At 59.0% G+C, this 19,288-nt stretch overlaps 1 protein-coding gene across 5 annotated transcripts in view; it reads left to right on the top strand.

The window, feature by feature from the left end:
- The window catches only part of CADM1 (cell adhesion molecule 1), a 96,356-nt gene that overhangs the window by 53,016 nt on the left and 24,052 nt on the right, over positions 1 to 19,288 (top strand). For all 5 annotated transcript variants that reach the window (XM_082070532.1, XM_082070531.1, XM_082070530.1 and 2 more), the window contains exons 2-6: positions 7,305 to 7,451; positions 8,257 to 8,409; positions 10,146 to 10,283; positions 11,106 to 11,261; positions 18,632 to 18,731. In XM_082070532.1, coding sequence (XP_081926658.1) covers positions 7,305 to 7,451; positions 8,257 to 8,409; positions 10,146 to 10,283; positions 11,106 to 11,261; positions 18,632 to 18,731 — 694 coding nt within the window. The remainder of the gene's footprint in view (positions 1 to 7,304; positions 7,452 to 8,256; positions 8,410 to 10,145; positions 10,284 to 11,105; positions 11,262 to 18,631; positions 18,732 to 19,288) is intronic.

Genomic DNA, 19,288 nt, shown 5'->3' with positions numbered 1-19,288 from the left:
ATGCCAGTTGCTGGTTAGCAGGTCCCTGGGATGCTGGCTGCCGGTTGCCAGGTCCCCGTGATGCCGGTTGCCGGTTGCCTTGCCAACACGCTGCGGAGAGCGATGTCGGAGCAGAGATGGAGGAGGGAGCCCCTCCTGCCTAAACACACATTTACACAACCGCAGAAGGGGGAAATAATAAACACATGCACGGGCATTCAGCATTCGCTCCTTGCTGCTCCTGCAGTTGAACAACAGCCTAATGTTTTAATGGAGGGTAACGGGGAAACATCAATTTCCGATCCGTTGGTTTGGGTTTTCGCTTGTCTGAAGCTGCGGAGTCCGGGAGCTCCCGCGGTTCGGTCGCCCGGGTGCCTGTGATCGGCGCTGGTGGCGCCGCTGCCCGCTGCTGCGTCACCGCGAGAGGATCAAGGAGGAGCAGTACGTTGGAAATTGCTCTGATGGGCTCAGTTTGCATGTTTTCGTTCTTCTCAGGAGAAAACAAGAAGTGTTGGGATTTAAACCAGAGCAGGTACAGCAGTGTCCTGTGGCGCACGGTGCTGGTCTTTTCCTTTCTCTACGGTTCGCGTCCCTTCCATGGCAGCTCAAACACACGCAGACGCTGCTCCCTCTCAGGCCTCCCACCTGTTGCAGGAGCGCGGTGGGTCCGCGGTGCCGGTGTCGCCGCGCCGGCCGCAGCTCGGCCCCGGGGACCCGCTGCTGCGGCTTTGCCTGCACCAAAGACGCGGCGAAGGCGCCGGGGCCGTCTCGCTTTCTCGAGGCAGCGTTTTGATAAATGTCGATGAGTTTAACTGTAAAAGTAAATGACACTTTTAGCACGATGTGTGCTTTACCCAGTGCTTAATTATATCTAATGGTGTTGCTTGTAAAAGGCATTTACGGTTTTACTTTTGTTTAAAATGCCAATCTAAACCCCAAGGCCTACGGGCGTTTGTACAAAGATGAAGACTTAATTAAAAACTAAATACAATCATTTTTAAAAGGCGTCTGCAGCTTTAAGAAACATGTGATAAAATCCACCGAAGGCTCGATCAGAAGGGGCTGCCTGGAGCTCGGGCGTCCCCGCCGTCAGGGGGTTGTGTTTGTTTTGTGGCGAGTAGATCAATGTTTCAGACGTTAAGGTCGGTCCTTTGACACGTCTGAAGGCGGCGGGTGCCGGGTCGAGGGCTGGTGCTGCGTGTTTCCCAAGGGCTGCGCCTCTGGGAGCGCAGAGCGCTCTATAACTGTGCTGCGCTGTTTGCGCGGGTGCTGCTTCCACCCTGGCGGTGGTTTTCCTGTTGCTTTGCTGTTCGATGGGTTTGCTCGCGGGGTTTCAGCGTCCAAGCTCTCGGTTGGTTGAGCTGGTCAGTGTTTTCTCTTGTTTTCCATAACAGTAAAACTCTGGGTAGAAGTTCTGTGATTCACTGAAGGCTGACGGAACAACCTCTGTGCGCGGCGCCGCAGGGCAGCGCAGCGCGGCAGCTCAGCGCGCTGCACGCCACCATAGCCAAGGAACGGAGCTGGCCACAATACCCCAAGAAAAGTATTGTTTTCCAATCTGTTACCTGTTATCCCCCTGTGCTTCGGGACACTTTCTGCAGGTTTGCACATTTGATGTTAATTCCGTCATTTACTTGTTGCCTGGTGCGGTGGTGGAGCTCAGCACTCCTGGACGGCTTTACCTGGCGCGGGCAGCGCAGGGAGATCCTTCTTGAGGAAAGAGATCTGGCTGGTGGTGATCGAAAGTCATTTGGGTGGTGTATAGAAATAAAGGTTTCTTGGGTTTAAAAGAGATTATTAAGCTGCACTTTGTGACAGATGCTGCTGGTTTCCTCCAACGCTCCAGGTGCCCGTTGGGAGCGGGAGCGGCGCCGTCCTCAGCGCCCCGCGGCACACGCGTGGAGGGGACAACCCTGCAACACCAGAGTCCCCCCCGCTGGCAGGGGCTGCCGCAGCGTTCCCCCGGGCACCGGGGGAGGCAGCAGGGGCCGGGGAGTCCTGTTCCGGTAACGTGCAGGTCCTGAACGCGCTCGGTGTCGGTGAGACCTGCGCGCTCCCCGGCGCTGCCCCGTCGGTTGGAACGGAGCAGTCCCGGCTCCGCGCGGTCCGCGGGGTTTGCTTCCCTGGATCTCGGCCAAGTCCTCGGTAGCGATGCAGCTGGAAGATAAAATGCAGATAAGGAGCTCTGTATTAGGGCGGCATTAATAATAAATGAGTGTTGATCCTAATTGAGGATTATTTAAACACACTGGAGGGAGGCAGCAGTCAGCTGGGACGTGTTGGCAAACACCTTCTCTCCCGCGCCGGCGCTGCTGCCGAGCGGCCGCCCTGGCAGGGACACCCGGGCTGGTTGGTGGGTGTCCTGGCCATGGGGGCTCGGCAGGGACAGCCGGGGCTGGTTGTGGAGTGTCCTGGCCATGGGGGCTCGGCAGGGACAGCCGGGGCTGGTTGCTGGGTGTCCTGGCCATGGTGGCTCGGCAGGGACACCCGGGCTGGTTGCTGGGTGTCCTGGCCATGGTGGCTCGGCAGGGACACCCGGGCTGGTTGTGGAGTGTCCTGGCCATGGTGGCTCGGCAGGGACACCCGGGCTGGTTGTGGGGTGTCCATGGCCACAGTGTCCCCGCGGGGCCGCGTCCCGTCCTGCCTCCCTCTCAACCCCTCCCAGGAAGATGCTCCTGTCCGCGCGTGCGAGGAGCTGCTGTCCTGTGGGTGACGCTCCGTGAACCTCTGACCTTACGAGTCTGGAAATAAGTGACCTTTTATTGGCTCACGATGGACTGTCAGCTCCAGAGGCGGCTGCTTCTGTTCCTTCAAAGCTGTTCTACGGTGAGTCAGTTCAACTCCTGGACCGTTCCTGTGTAGATGGACAGATAAAATAAAAAGCTGCCCTAGCAACATGTTTTATTTAAGAACCGTCAGAAGGGTTGAGGAACCAGCTCTAAGCAGGGAAGGTGCAGCACAGCTTTCCAGCGTAGCCGTGGCAGCAGAACGTGCAGATGGTGCGTTGAGACAGCGGAAGGTCCGTTGTGGCGAGCGTGACTCAGGATTCCTCCCCCAAATGCTCTGAACCCATGAACTGCAAACATGGTCGCGCTCTGGAAGAGCACATTTCTGGCAATGGTTGTGAACTGCTCTCTGTCACAGGGTTTGGTTGGAAGCGAGGAGTGAGATGGGCAGAGCAACAGGCGTTGCTGCGGAGCGGCGCTGGAGCCGTGAGCTGTGCCCAGTTCCCCCGCCCGGCTCCCCGGAGCCTCGTTGGCGCGTCCCCCGGTCAGCGACAGTTGATCGGTATCGATCCCCAGCAGCCGCCACCACTGACCTTTGAGGGGCAGGCGATGTACGGCCCAGGAGTTTTATCTGTCGGTATCTGGGCAATAGAAAGACAAACGTGACATGTAATCCCAGCGCAGGTGACAGATCGTACATCCGCGCTGCTGCGGTTGCGGGTGATGGGAGGGGAAGGGAAACGCTCTGGCCTGAAAAGCCTTTTGGCCACGAGCACGTTGGTTTTGTTGTTAAGGTCACCAGACTGGCAGGCGGTGGGTGGATGCGGCGCGGGGGCCGGTTTGCTGGGGCGCAGGGACGCGCTGGGGACGCGAAGGCCCCGTCGGTGCCTCGGCTCTTTGTGCTCGGGGAGCGCCCGTTTGGGTTGGTGGGAAGGGGCGGCCCTGGGAGCCCCCGGCGCCGGGAGCGCGGGTGTTGGGGGGCAGGGCTGAGCCCCCGGCCGCTCCGGCAGCCGCTCCGGCAGCCGCTCCGGCAGCCGCGCAGCTCGCGCCGGCAGCGCCGCGCCGTTCCGCTCACAGACCGCGAGAGAACTCCCCAGCGCCATTTCAGCACGCGGTAATTCACAGATGTTTAAAGTAAATACAGCCTCTGGTGTCAGTTCGGAGCTATTGTCATCTTTTATTCTTTACTCTTTAAGCGAGCAAAGCCCTAAAGGTGGCTACAGCATTTTTTTCCCCACAAATCTAATAGCTGTGCACAACTTGCTCGCATTTGCAGTATATTTTCCTGAAGTGTATGTCTCCTCACACAAACACGCTCCGCACAGCAAGTCATTTTTAGCACGAGCTCGTGTGTGCTCTCTGGAAGGAGAGGACGGACGGAGGAGCCCGGCCAGCCCGGCCCTCGTGTGCCGGGAAACAGGGCTGAGCCGGGGAGGCGGGCTGCGGTGTGCGGCTGTGCCGGGATGGGGCAGCACCAGGACGGTGCGGCGCCGGGACGGGGTGGCACCAGGATGGTGAGGCGCCGGGACGGGGTGGCACCAGGATGGTGAGGCGCCGTGCTGCAGGGTGCCCGCGGCTCTCGGTGCTCCCTGCGTGGGGTCTGCAAAGCGGAGCCGCGGCGCTGCAGATGACAGAGCTGCACAGTGTGGCCCAAAACGGGATTTTTCTAGAACTCTGTTGTTTGCTGCCGTCACCGTTGTTGAGGAGTGAAGAGCTCCTTGCCGCGGGCAGCACGGTTGCTTTGGCTGTGCCGAGTTGGTGACTGGCCGTGGAGATGTTCAAGAGGGAACAAGAGCTACTTGAATGCAGGAGAGTCTCAGAGATACTTGACTCAGGGTCACGAAACTGGTAATTACTTCTTATTAGAAGAGAAAGTTGCCGTTTCAAAATGTTGGCGTAAACCTTGGTGCAACACAAAGCTTTCCGAGGGTGAGGATGGATGTGGGCGGCCTTGCTGGGGGGCGTCCGCGTGGCTCGGGGTCCCGTCGGGGCCACGCGGGGTGGCAGCACCGTGCTGTCCCCACTCCGCGCAGCCAGACACGCGTTGGGGGACGCGGGCCGGTGCCGGGAGCCGCGTCGTCGTTCCTCCCCGTGGAAAGGCGTCCTCCAGCGAGCCGGGACTGACGAGTTCCGGCATTCCCACTGCGTTCATTCTGTGCATTGAGCGTCAGCTCATCTTCTCCTCGAGCACCTGAACAAATAGTTTGTGTATCTGCGTGGGTCGTTTCCTTTGACTCCATTTATTAAGAGGGTTTTTTGTGCAGGTGTTGGGACAGTTCCTGTTCGGTTTGTGCCACGGGCGGCGCTGCTGCTTGGGACGGACACCCTGCCCGTCTGTGTCTTACTTTGCAGCCCCAAAAGCGAACGCTGTGGTGGCGTGAGGCAGGAGGGCGCGCAGAAACTAACGGTGCAGGTCCTGGCCAAATCGCTCCTCAGGCTTCGCACCCCTGCACCTGCACCCAGGAGGCGTGAGGCGCGGTGTGTTCTTTGCACTGAGTCGAGGCCGGAGCGCTGCTCCGGGTGCCGAGGGGTTGTTCCATTGGGCTGCTCCCGCCTGGCCCCAGGGCGCTGCTCCTCCGCCCCTGATTAAAGTTGCTTCTTGTCACTTCTGTGACTCTGCTGGGTCCCTAAACTTCATTTCCCCCGGTCCTTCCTTTCCTGTGACAGCATTCATACTGTCATGCTGTACACGTACCTAGTGCTCCTCAAGATACCCAAATACTGCCCGTCAGTATGAGCCAAGAAACCTCCTGAACCGCTGCCCTGAGGACGGGTCCAAGGAGTCCTGGTTTACTTTATTTTGTGCATCTTTATTTTGGAGTTCGCGCCGCTCAGCACACTCGGTGCAGCCACGTCCCGGCGCAAACGGCTTCAGTGGCCTGCACTTCAAATAATTTATTTCTAAATTACTTCTACTGTAATTCTTATTAATTCAAATAGGCTTCTAAGCTGATGTAAAATTCAGTAAATGCGAGGAACAGTTTAATGAATCGAAAATAGGATTGAGTCTTTTAAAGTAAATGTAAAAAAATATGCTAGCAATAATTGCTTAGATGGAAATCGAATCTTAATAGCTTTGTTAATGATTTGTAGGGAATGTTGCGTTTATGAGAACATATCAAGCTGATCCTTGTGCAAGAACCTTTTTTCGGATGGCTTTGATGAAATTACTCCCCAGCAGCCGTTAGGAATGTTTAATGCTTTGCCTGCACTGATTTCCGGAGGTTGGAGCGCGGTTTGCACGGCGGCGCCCGGGGTCGGGTCCGGCGCGGGTGCGGCGCGCAGTGGTGTTTTGTGGGCTGTGCTGCCCACCATCGTCTCCAATCCGCGGGACGGGCTCCGCGCCCCGGCGCTCTGTCCGGGCTGTGCTCTTTGCCAACCGCGTTACCGTTCAAACTTCATCAATCTCGAGAAACTAAATTGATGCCACGAGGGCAGAAAAATGTGCCGAGACTTCAACTCTGTGCCATCAGGCGTGGAAAGCGTCTGAGCATTTACCAACCTCCCTTTCCAAGCGATGCAAACTTTCCATCAAATGTTTATTTCCAAGGCACGTCAGCTGATAGAAGTCAGTCAGAAAGAAGGAAGATGGAGGCAATGCAAGACGAGAGGAAAAATAGAGCATAAATAGCATTGCGTGAGATTCCCGGTGCTTACGGACAAACCGGCGTGCGAAGCGCTTTTCTCCCATGCCTGTCCCCTGCGTCCTTACAAGCGGGGCAGAGGAGCGGATCTCCCGGCGCCGAGCGGATCTCCCAGCACAGAGCAGAGGAGCGGATCTCCCGGCGCCGAGCGGATCTCCCGGCACAGAGCAGAGGAGCGGATCTCCCGGCGCCGAGCGGATCTCCCGGCACAGAGCAGAGGAGCGGATCTCCCGGCGCCGAGCGGATCTCCCGGCGCCGAGCGGATCTCCCAGCGTGCGTGATGCGATGATTCGGTTCATTAGGAGGAGAGTTTTCGAGGTGATGACCTGTAAACAATTACAAGGCTCCTGCCGCATAATTGCGTCGTTCCTTTTTCCCTGCCTCTGGACATTAACAGCGCCTGCTGATTGCCCGGAGTGAGTAAAAACCGCTTCCCCAAAGTCTGTCTGCCCAAGTCAAAGGATAAATGCTGCTTACGGCCAATCGTTCTTTCAAGGTAATTTAACAAGATCCGTCTTTGGAGAGAGGAGGTGGAGTTTGCCGTTCCTGTGTGCGCGGTGCGGACCCCGCTGCCCGGCGGGTGCGGGTGCTGCAGCTGGAGGGGCGTCCGGCGGGAGCTCGGCCCCGTCTCTGCTGCTGCTCTGTTTGCACACCCGGAGGGGACGTCCGGGGCCGTTCCTGCGTCCCCTGCCCACGCTGCTCCGCAGAGAACACGACTTGTTCCTCAGCCGCGCCGGCCGGGAAGGAGCCCGGTGGTGTGGGCGGAGCGGCCCGTGGGTCGTACGGTGGGTCGTGCGGTGGGTCGTGCGGTGGGTCGTGCGGTGGGTCGTGCGGTGGGCGGTGCCGCCGGCGCGTTGTGCAGGAGCACCCGGCGGTGCTGGAGCTCGGCGCCACCAAACACGAGGTGCTGGTGTCGCGTCTGATCTCGTGATCTCGCCTCTGCTCTCTCCCGCAGGTGTCGGTCAGAATTTGGTGACGGAAGACGTGACGGTGGTGGAGGGAGACGTGGCCACCATCAGCTGCCGAGTGAAGAACAGCGACGACTCGGTGATTCAGCTCCTCAACCCCAACAGACAAACGATTTATTTCAGAGACTTCAGACGTGAGTTTCCTCGTCGGGTGGCAGCTCCTCCCGCGCCGCTTGCACTCGGGAGATCTCTTCTTTAATGTAGCACCAGACTCTTAAAGTTTAGTCAGTGGTTTGGAGGGTAGATCAGACAGGCAATCATAATCCTTCTCCTTAATGGAAACCTTGATGGTCGCCTTTAAAAGTCAGACTGTCGTACTTTGTAGATAGGAATTGATTGTAGTAATTCAGGGAATTGCAACTGAGTGCCAAATATGTAGCTGACACAAACAAATAGAACAGGGCAGCACCGAGACACTGAGTGTTCTCCAGGGTAACCCGTTCGGGTCCAGGTTTCTGTATGACCACCCGGATCTGGCGCAGGGGGGCCTGGCTGTGCCTGCTGTGCCGGCAGGGTTGGAAAACCTCCGTGTCCGAATTCTTGACAGAATTTGGGCAGCGGCTGCTGGTCAGGTGCAGATGTTAAACCGTGCAGATGTTAAACTTGTCCCAGTTCTGTATCTTCCATGCTGTCCACTGACTGTGTACAGTTGGAAATGGGGCCGTGTAGAAATGTGTTCTCACAATAGCATTTCACCTGTGTGCCCCTGAGCCACCTGATAATAAAACCAGCCCAAAGATTCAATGATGTGCTCGGTGATTTGCTCGTGTTGATTCTTTGCAATGGTCTGAGAGCAGAAATACCGTCCAGGTCCAGCCGTTAGGTCAGGAGCGGGATGGGGAGAGCTGGGATGCGCGGGGCGCTGGTCGGGCTGCCCGGCGGTTTGTGCCGGCGCGTGGCTCTGCGGCGCGGCGTCCTGAGCGTGTCCTTGCTCCGCAGCGCTCAAGGACAGCCGCTTCCAGCTGGTGAACTTCTCCAACAGCGAGCTGCGCGTGTCCCTGACCAACGTCTCCATCTCCGACGAGGGCCGGTACTTCTGCCAGCTCTACACCGACCCGCCGCAGGAGATCTACACCACCATCACCGTGCTGGGTGAGCGCCGCGCCGGAGCCCTGGTCCCTGCGGTCCCTCTGCCGCGTCCCTGCTCCCGGCCCCGGGCGGCTCTGGGCCCCGGGCGGCTCCGGGCCCCGGGCGGCTCCCCGCGGGGGCTGCGGGGCGTTCCAGCGGGTGGGGTTCAACGCAGACAGCCTGGGGGACGGGAGACTGTGCTGCTGCTGCTCCTGAGTGTCCCAGTGCATCCTTGGGCTTCTGCAGCTGCTCCCGCGCCGGCAGCAGCGTCGGTGCAGCCCCGGGCTCGGCAGAGCTCGGCGGGGCCGGAGCTGCCGCCCCGTGTCCCCTCGGTTGGCTTTAGGGTGACAGACAATGCGATTCTGGGGAAAGGGAAGTTGCGGGGGTTGCGTCTCGCACAGTGACGCGAGAAAGAAGTCAGCCAGAAAGGAAAAGCTGTAGAAAACAGCTTTCAATAATTATCTAATACGCAGAGGGAAAATAAATTAACGTGAATGCTTCGTGGCGCAGTGGAGCTGGTCGGTTTGTGAGCGAGTGCTTTCGGTAATCAGGCCGCTCCCATCACACACTGAATCTTTTCTTCCCAAACCTGGGGATTTGTGAGATGCCATTTTGACAAGCAGTGACAGCATCTTTGGCATCTGTGATGTTCCGTAAGGTCAAATATTACCGCGAGCTTTGCTGGTGAGCGTCCCGGCACGGTCACCATGCTACGGCGTTGGAAATAATGGTACTTGGTGTATTCACCTATACGCCAGCGCTGTGTCTCTCAACGGGGAGACAGAACAGGCCGAGGATCGCTCGTCTTCGCTGCTCTTGACTCCGTAACGAGGAGGAGAAGGGTGGGCGGGGGGCGCTCCCGGCGCGGCGCTTCCCTCTCCCGCGCTTTCATGTCTGCCGTGGCGCGATATGTAGATTTATTCATGCTTAATTGGAACATGTGAAAATCTCAAATATGTAGCCCGTTCTGTTCTTGTTAGAGAAAAGCCACAAGTGACTAATTAGTCCATTTGATCATCTGGATGGTATTTATACGTATTTGTTCATCATTAGCTCAAAAACCTGTTAGTCACATTTGAACTATGCAGTTGCTTAATCACACTGATCAGAGCAAAGTTGAGTTTCCTCTGGAAGTTCTGGGTTTGTTCTGAAACTGCAGGAACTCTGGCGATGGCTCCCGCTGGTTTTGCCCCCGCAGCCCGGGCTCCGTGGGCAGAGGTCCCTTCCCTCCGCGTCGCGGTGCTTAGGGCCGGTTGTCACATCTCGGGGTCACCCCCCGGAGCTCTCACCTGCTCCTGGGTGTTGCCGGATTGTTTTTGACGGGGCGCAGACCAGCTCCGTGTCTGAGGAGCAGCGGGCGCCGGGGCCGGCGCACACGGGGGCGTCTGTGCCGCAGAGCCCTGTCCGCTCTGGGCACCGTTTTGTCCCCGGTTCCCGGTGCCGGTCCCAACCGTCAGCTCGCAAGTCTCCTCTCCGTGCTCCCCGAGCGGCGCCTGCCCGCGAGAGACCGGAAAGTTACACGTTTGAGAAGTAATAATTTGCGAAGCTACGATGATTATTGGGTGGAGAATGGAAGTGCTTACTCTGATTACTGTGAAACCGCCCATCAAAGGGTTTCATCGATTGAAAGATCAAATAAATGCTGGGGGCTGGTCTCCTCTAGGAGATTTTATGGGTTTTCCTGAAGGTTTTGTCTTGTGTTAGTGGTGAAAAAATGTCTTTTTCATCAAGTACATGCCATGTTGTTTCGTTCTTTGTAGTCCCGCCACGCAACTTGGTCATTGACATCCAGAAAGAAATTGCTGTTGAAGGAGAAGAGATCGAGCTGAACTGCACCGCCATGGCCAGCAGACCCGCCACCACCATCAGGTGGTTCAAAGGCAACAAGGAGCTCACCGGTACGCGATCGCCGTCACCGGCTCCGTTCACGCAGCACAAAGTTACCCGAGACGAGCGGAGCGAGCTGCTTCAGACAGCTCGGGAGCAGAGGAGCGCGTGGCCGGCGGCTCCACCGCAGCGGGGCCGGGCTGCGGTTCGTCCCATCCCCGCAGTCACCTTGGCTGTGCCCGCGCTGCGCTTCTGCGCTGCTGCGTGTTGCTCTCTGCCCGCTTTTAGCTCCGAGTAGGATCATCTAGCTCGGGGCTGCAAAGACTTGCCATTCACCTTCACGTCCAGCTCTCTTGTTTAGAGAGCGGCGGCTCCGTTCAGCTGAATATTCATTTGCGATGGGTCTCTCGGCTCCCCAGGCCCGGTCGCTCCCGGTGTTTGCACATTCCGCTCACTGACTCTGATTGCCCGTGACGTGCCGTTGGTTTAAGTCCATGGAGCTGTGAGCCGGGTTGACAACACCTTTGTCCTCTCCCGGGGCCGCGGCGCTGCCGGGCTCTCCGTGGCAGCCCAGACTTGTTACCGGAGCTGGTTTCTGTGCCGGGCGCTGTGGATCCGTCGGGCAGCACGTCCCGAGTGGCGCTTCGCTCGGCCGCCGCGGCGTCCCCTCCCGGCGCAGCGCTGCCGAGACGCCCCAGCCTGTCGATACTGCCCGTAATGCCGCTAATCTGGTTAATCGCTTTGCCAGCCTATTGTCGATTCGGGAGCGGGAGGGGATTTGTAGCTCCATCGATTGCGGGCTGTGGGGATTTGGGGAGGCGCCAGGGGATTGTTAAGCGTGGTTTAACTGGCGCGGGGTTGCCGTGCCCAGCGCTGCTCTCGCCCTCCCGCAGGCAAGTCGGAGGTGGAGCAGTGGTCCGACATGTACACGGTGACCAGCCAGCTGCTGCTCAAGGTGGCCCGCGAGGACGACGGCGTCCCCGTCATCTGCCTGGTGGATCACCCCGCCGTCAAGGACTTGCAGACACAGCGCTACCTGGAAGTCATGTGTGAGTAGCAGCACTTCTAATGCTCTTTCCGTGTGAAACTGTCACTCCAGAGTTCGGGAGCTCTTCGCGATGTGAGGAAATTACAGCATAGCTGGGGTTATATCCTGTTATGTAAAAACTGAAATCCAGTTCACGGGCTGAACCGCGGCTTTTCCCAGCCCTTCCGCAAACCCGTAAATACGTACTTTCCTTCTCTTAAGGAATCACTTTCTGTACATAGAATTTGTGCCACCAAAGGTTCCTGGCTGGGCTTTATCATTGTCAGAACAGATTAAATCTCAGTGGTTTTCTTTTAGCAACCTACATATCCCTTGAGAAGCGCTTCTCTGCCGCTGCCTCAACACGGCGGGGCGCTGCTGCGAGTTCACCCGCAGAACCTCGGTGCCCCGCAACGGAAACTCGATATTGTGTGTTGTGAACGTAGCACACCGGCTCGTTTCCTAAATCAGAGGAGCAGGAGTTACATGGGGTCTGCAGTAACACCCCGATGAGCGCCAGGGTATTTTCTGTAATGCCCCCAAGGTGTTCAGTGTTCCCAAGGTGCCCACCTGGGCCTGTCTTGATTTATTTCGTCTGCTTCGTTATGTGGTTTCATTATGAACATCTTGGTTACAATTCTCCTATCTCTGAAACTAGCAGGAAATAATGTTCCTGTAATGAGGAAAACAGCGCCGATCAGATACCACCTAAATTGGCAGATACTGGATTTCTTGCAACTGTGCTGATGTGTAATTCATTTATGCAAACTTAATGTCCATTAACATTTCTTGTAGAGCTCCATTAGCTTTAATAATACATTAGCGCCTTGGTGAGGCTTGATCAAACACTTAACGCGGGGGGAGGAAGATCCCGTCTCCCCTGGCACGTGGAGGTGTTGGAATCCGGCCGGGTTCCTTCCCCTTGGTTGGAAGGGCGTCCGTGAACCTGCAGGCTCCCTTCCAGAACCCCTGACGTCCCGGTCGTTTAACGGCGCACGAGACGCCGCTGTTTCCGCAAAAAAACGAGCGGCCTTTTTTCCCATTGCTCTCAAATCAGCCCCTTCTCGGCGACGGGGCTTTGCAGCCTCTGTGGGCTCCCGGTGCGGGGAGGCAGAGCGCGGGCAGGCCGCGGGTTTGCTGTGGTTGTCCGGGTTAGCCGTGGCTATCCTCATTATCCTGGTTAGCCGTGGTCATCCTGGTTAGCTCTGGTTATCCTGGTTATCCTGGTTATCCTGGTTAGCTGTGGTTATCCTGGTTACCCTGGTTAGCTGTGGTTATCCTCGTTATGCTGGTTAGCTGTGGTTATCCTGGTTAGCCATGGTTATCCTCATCCTGGTTATCCTGGTTACCCTGGTTAGCCGTGGTTATCCTGGTTAGCTGTGGCCCGCGTTTCCGCCCTTAGCGCTGGTTTTGGCGTCCCTCGGTGTGTCCCGGAGCCGCTGGTTGGAGCGCAGCCAGCGCGGAGCCCCCGCGGAGGGAAGAGCAGCACGAGGGGGTTCAGTTGGCTCTTGGGCTCGAGTCTGAACCGAACTCGTGAGGAGCCGTGCGGTGTCTGCGCAGGGCAGTGGCGGCGCTGCGCGGGGCTGCCGGGCGGGCGGAGCAGGTGGCCGGAGCAGCGCGGCGGCAGAGCGCGCCGTGCGTCGCAGCCGCGCGCTCCTGGCGCTCAGCGGCGCCCGGGCTCCGCGCGCTGGGGCGGGGCCAGACGGCGGCATTTGGTACCGGCTGCTGATCCGCAGCGCGGGGGACGCGGCTGATCCGGAGCAGCCGGGCAGAGCTGCGGCCACCCCGCTCCCGTTTCCTCGCGCCGCCCCTCCGGCCTCCCCTCCCGCGGGTCCCGCCGTTCCCGCCCAGCGCGTCGCCTGGTCAAACAGCAGCAGCGCACGGGCTGTTGTTCCTCTCGGCAACGTTTTATTTTTCTGCGCTTAACGTATCCAGCTCGGGGATGAGACGCGTTGGGGAAGGGCAGGAGGATGATGGATGGAGCCTTCTCACATAATGAGGTGGTTTTGGTCTGACCAAGTTGCAGAGTAGGAAGAGGTTTTTCTAACATGCAACTCAAGAGTTTGGTTGTTTTTTCAGAACGTGGAACAAACGTGTAGTTGGCAGAGCGGGGAGGGCCGAGCCGGTTCCTGTCATGGTCGGCCCGGCCAGCAGCCTGGCAAGGGACAGGCCGGAGCGGCGCCGCGCCCCCGCGGGCGGGCGGGCTCACAAAGCCGGGCTCCCGAGGCTGCGCTGCACGCCGCAGCCCTTCCCGAGCACAGCCCGCGCTGCCGGGCCCGACCGCCGCCTGGGCCGCGGCTCCGGAACGTTCCGCAGCGCAGGGGCACAGGCGGGTGGCGCGTCCTCCCGTCCAGGTGCGGGCCTCGCCTCTCTTTAAGGCGATTTTCTCCAAGCTAGGCATGTCAACAGCTTCAGGTAAGTGAGGACCTCAAGTGTCACTGGCAATCTGGAGCGTTAGTGCCTCAGCTTGCTTAGAGGCGTTGCTGAGAACGTGTATTTATTTTACTGAAATGTTCTCCTCTGACACAGAAAGAAAGGTGCGGAAACTAAAGTCTGCGAAGTGACCTACTTCGCTCCGTCTCACAAACCCTTGACAGCCGGGGCGGAGCAGCAGCCGTGCTGCGGTACCCGGGGAGCTGCGCTGGAGCCGGCCAAGCCCTCGTTCCCAGCTGACCGTTTGGTGAGTGCACAGCTTGTGCCGCGGCAGCGGAGCAGCCGGGCCGGCCCTGTGGCTCCGTCGTGCCGCTCGCGGGTGAGCCGGGGTGGCACGTGCCGTTCATGGGTGAGCCGGGGTGGCACGTGCCGTTCATGGGTGAGCCGGCGGTGGCACGTGCCGTTCATGGGTGAGCCGGGGTGGCACATGCCGTTCATGGGTGAGCCGGGGTGGCACATGCCATTCATGGGCGAGCCGGCGGTGGCACGTGCCGTTCATGGGCGAGCCGGCGGTGGCACGTGCCGTTCATGGGCGAGCCGGCGGTGGCACGTGCCGTTCATGGGTGAGCCGGGGTGGCACGTGCTGTTCATGGGCGAGCCGGCGGTGGCACGTGCCATTCATGGGCGAGCCGGCGGTGGCACGTGCTGTTCATGGGCGAGCCGGCAGTGGCACGTGCCATTCATGGGTGAGCCGGCGGTGGCACGTGCCGTTCATGGGCGAGCCGGCGGTGGCACGTGCCGTTCATGGGTGAGCCGGGGGTGGCACGTGCCGTTCATGGGTGAGCCGGGGTGGCACGTGCTGTTCATGGGCGAGCCGGCAGTGGCACGTGCCATTCATGGGTGAGCCGGCGGTGGCGCGTGCTGTTTGCAGGTGAGCCGGCGGTGGCGCGTGCTGTTTGCGGGTGAGCCGGCGGTGGCACATGCCGTGGCCCTCGGCGGCCGCGGGGTGCATGTGGACTGGGCCGTTATTGGAACGAGAGGCCCGGGATGGCGTTGGAGCGTCCCCGCTCCGCCCGCAGCCGCCCGCTCTGCCGTCCAGCCCCGCCGGCGAGGGGTGAAGGGCCGGTGCCTGGAGTGTAATTTTAGAAAGGAAATGAAGCAACAAAATGCATTAAAAGATCATTAAGGAGCTGAGTGGAACCAGACATTCTCGGAGACATTTAAGTTCGGCCTTTGTGGCACTTTTCCTTATCTCATTACGTGGTGCGGGAAGTGGAAGTGTCAGAGTCTTGATCTGGCATTTTCTCTGGGTGGGTATTTTTTTGGCTTTTCTGAAGTTATAATTAATTGCACATTCGTTTTTATAATATCTACATGTGTACTTCTAAAATATGCACGGATGGAATCTGTTTCAGCCTCTGCTGTTATTAATACGACGGGAGAATTCTTTGCACCCAATTATGTTAAAACTGGCCATACATGCCATCCCGTCTCCGATAATCCTGGTACTTCTATCAAGTACAAGTATTAATTGTGTAGTATGCAGTGAAGTGATTTATCATCTGGAGATTTCTATAAGACAAATCAGTGCATTTTTTGTTCAGCGGGCGGTGACCCCTTCAGAAACTTTCATTTAAAGGTGGTTTGTTTTTTCTTTTGGTAACTATGAAAAGCACCACAACCAGCCAAGTGTCGAGTTATTGGATTTTCTGGGGCATTAGCCACTCTTGTTTGTGATATTTCCCAGTTGGGTGCTTGTTTGCAAGCTCGTTAAAGAGGTTTTCAGGGAGGAAGGAGCACACACACAGGGCCGGACTCTGCCGCTCCCGGCGCTGAGCGGCACCAGGTTAGCGCGGGACACAGCAGGAACCAGACAGAGAAGCAGCAGCACGAAGTGTCCTGGACGCTGCCCGTACGCTGCTTGTCTTCCCCATCCCTGCTCTCGTGTGTTTTCCCCCCAAAACGCAGGAAGGCGGCTTTCGGCTGCGTTCCAACCTCAGCTGGGAGCGCGGCGCCGGAGGGGTTGCGGGTTTGGGGCTGTCGATGGGTGGCTGAGGGTCAGGAGCCACCTGGGCTTTAGAGGCGTTTCCCGGAGCGGTTTTGCAGTTTAACGGCTGTTGCGGTGCAGGTTTTGTTGGAGCGGGCAGGCCGCTGCGTTGCAGGAGCCGCTCGCTCGTTGCTGGGGCGCGGGAGCTGCGGCGCGGTGTTCCGTGGGCGCGGTTGCCGTGGCCCCGCGGAGCGCGACAGCAAAGCCGCGCGGGTTCCGTGCAGCAGCGCGTCGCAGCCCCGTGCCCGGGGAGCGGCTGGATGTGACCGCGGAGCTGCTGATGAGAGGAGATGGGCGGAAATAATGGGCTTAGGGCTCCACGAGGCTCCGGCCTCGGCGTAGTGCGGTGTCTTGGCTGATTAATGACATCTAAGCACTATCGATGGAGCACACATTTAAATGGATTAAGAAATCACTAACTGGCAGATCTGAAAGGATGGTCATTAGGGACTAATCGGCAAGCGATGGTATTTTTAGAGCAAGCGCGCTGGCCGGTGCTGGGCCTGACGCTGCTCGGCGCTCCCTGAATCGCCCCAGCTCGTACAAAGTCACCGTTAACAGCAGCTGCCGATGGCGCAGGGACTGGGCTGGGAGCTAACGGGGAGAACTGGGACACGCACCGAACAGCAGGAGCGGGTCTGGGCCGGGCTGCACGCAGTGTGGGCATCGAGCGGAGACGGGGACAGGGACGGGATGGGGACAGGACAGGGACAGGGACAGGATGGGGACGGGGACAGGGACGGGATGGGGACAGAACGGGGACAGGGACAGGATGGGGACAGGACGGGGACAGGGACAGGATGGGGACAGGACGGGGACGGGGACAGGGACGGGATGGGGACAGGACGGGGACGGCTGCAGCTCCCGTGCCGGCAGACACGCAGTAGCTGCTTGTGACAGAAATCTCATCAACCACAGAATGGGCTTGTAATAAGTTTTTCAAATTGGTTGCTGCTACAGCGTAACCTTTAGACTGCTGGTATTTAACCTTGTATATCACTCTTAGCTTTTGAATGAATTTAGCTTAATAAAGGTGCCTTATTAAATTACTGGGCTGTTTTTTTAAGCTGCTAGGAATAGGCGTAGTAGGAAATAGCTTTGGGTTGTTAGATCTGCTTGGCTGCCAGCGCAGAGTGTAGTGGCTCAGATGCATAGACGCGAGTGTGTGTTTGTGCGCGGTCGCCCGGCGGCGCGGAGCCCGACGTTCCGGTGCCGGCTCCGGCTGTGGGAACGCGTGCGGTACAGGCTCGGCTGCCGCTGGCCCCGGTCGCGGGGACGGCCCCGGCCCCGCTGCGCGGCGCGGCTGGAACCCGCCCGGTGGTAGCAAAGCGGGTCATAGGTGGCAAAGCGCTAGTCCAGGCCTTGGGAGCCGGCCCAGCTTTACCAGGAGAGGCTGCAGAGACATTGGCAGAGCCTGCTCGGCACAGGGCGCCGCGGCTCCGTGTTCCCACGGAAATGGGGCTCAAAAGGCTTTCTGCTCTGCCCACAGCACGGGGTGTAATGGCACCGTGTTCCTGGCACGGGCGCGGAGGTGCTGCCGCAAAGCAAATAATAAATGACGAGCAGATGGCCGGGGGGTGGGAATGGTGAATGAGAGCGGGGAGCCTGAGCGCAGCGTTTAAGATGCTGCCTGTGATTTACTTGCTGCACAGCACTAGTTCAACCCGCCCGCCCGCGTTCGTGCTCCCGGAGCGAGCTCTGGCGCGGCCCCTCACGCGCGGCTCGGCAGGGTCGGCACCGCGCTCGGCTGCCCTGGGCTGCTCCCGGAGCGAGCTCTGGCACGGCCCCTCACGTGCGGCTCGGCAGGGCCGGCACCGCGCTCGGCTGCCCTGGGCTGCTCCCGGAGCGAGCTCTGGCACGGCCCCTCACGCGCGGCTCGGCAGGGCCGGCACCGCGCTCGGCTGCCCTGGGCTGCTCCCGGAGCGAGCTCTGGCGCGGCCCCTCACGCGCGGCTCGGCAGGGCCGGCACCGCGCTCGGCTGCCCTGGGCTGCTCCCGGAGCGAGCTCTGGCGCGGCCCCGTCACGCGCGGCTCGGCAGGGTCGGCACCGCGCTCGGCTGCCCTGGGCTGCTCCCAGCGACCCCGGCTCCCCAGCTCACACCCGCCACACCCCAGTTGCTGCCCCGTCTCCATTTGGCACGTGCAGAGCAGGGGCCGTGTTTGGGGGACCCTGGAATGTGAGCCATGTTTTGGGGACCCTGGAGCATGACCCATGTTTTGGGGACAGTGGAACATGACCCATGTTTGGGGACGCTGGCTCCCCAGCATCCCCGTCCCCTCTGCAGCCGCGGAGCCGCCGAGTTGTGCTGCGAGGAGCATCTGCGGCGGGGATTAGGTTGGAAAATGTTTGTGCTGTAGTCATCTCAGGAGAGGATTTACTCGTGGAGCTTATTCCATTACTGAAAATTATGAGAGTTTAAATTGGTTAAATCCTGACACGCATCTTTTTTTTCTAATCTCTATTATTCTGTAGGAAGCATGTTAATGAGTTAAACACAGTTAATAAAATGCAGCAAGCCAATATTTTTGGTAGCATTTACTCTCAAAGGTAATAGAAACATTTAAATGGCTTCAACCTTTATGCATACTGATTTTTTTGCCTTCCTTTGTTCCTTACAGTTGAGTAAATTCCTGAAAAATATATATGGCTTAATGGCATTTGTAGTATTGAATTGATTTCTTGCTCTGGTGATGTTTTAGCTACAGCTTCGATTGTGTTTCCAGCCTGTGTTTCAGCTGCAGCAGGTGATGAAGTTTTTAATTGTGGACTCTAGGTTTGTGGCTTTTCTTCCTGCAGGGTCTCGCTGAAGTGTTTCCGAGCTGGCTCCCTAACTCCAACGCTTTAATCCTCTGGTTGTTTTAGGATTTAGCGGAGCTCCGTTTGGACGCACTGAAATCTTCTGTTGTCTCTGACAGCGTCTCTCGCGCAGCCCAGCGCCGGCCCCGCTCACCTGTGCCGTTCTTGTCCCGCAGATAAGCCCCAGGTGCGGGTGTCTCAGAACTACCCGGTGCAAGGCCTGACGCGGGAGGGCGAGCCGCTGGAGCTGACCTGCGCCGCCTTCGGGAAGCCACAGTAAGTGGGACCTCGGGGCGGGGAGGCGCGGCGGCTCCGGGCGCCCTTCCCTGCGAGGGCGGCGGAACGGGGTGCAGACAGACGCTCTCTGCACCCGAGCGCCCGCTGCGCGGTCAGGACGCTGTTTCATTTGCACGGGCTCCCGCGTGGCGCCGGGGAGCGATTTCCCCGGCGGAGCTGCCGGGTCGCGCGCAGCAAGGCCTCGGGTGCAGACGGGAACGGTGCCGCACGAGGGGACCCCGGGGTGATCCCTGCGGGGATCCCGTGGGTGACCCCGGGGTGATCCCTGCGGGGATCCCGTGGGTGACCCGGGGCGCGCCGGTCCCGGAGCTCCGCTGGCGCTGGGGTGCTGCGCGCCGGCCGCCGCGGAGCGGATCACTCAGGTAAGGGGGCCCGGCTGCTCACACTGACCACGCGATGATTCTCCTGCCTTTTCCGTGCCCTGTGTGGTTTCTATGAGACGCAGGTTTGATTCTCTCCTGTTCTGGCCATGCCCTCGAGGCTCGCTCACGTAGCTGCAGGAATGTGTGCATCAGGAAGGTCCTGGCGAGGGAGGG

The sequence above is a fragment of the Streptopelia decaocto genome, assembly GCF_964273445.1.
Source record: "Streptopelia decaocto genome assembly, chromosome: 21".
Classification (NCBI taxonomy): domain Eukaryota; kingdom Metazoa; phylum Chordata; class Aves; order Columbiformes; family Columbidae; genus Streptopelia; species Streptopelia decaocto.
This window is presented reverse-complemented; position numbering and strand designations above follow the sequence as displayed.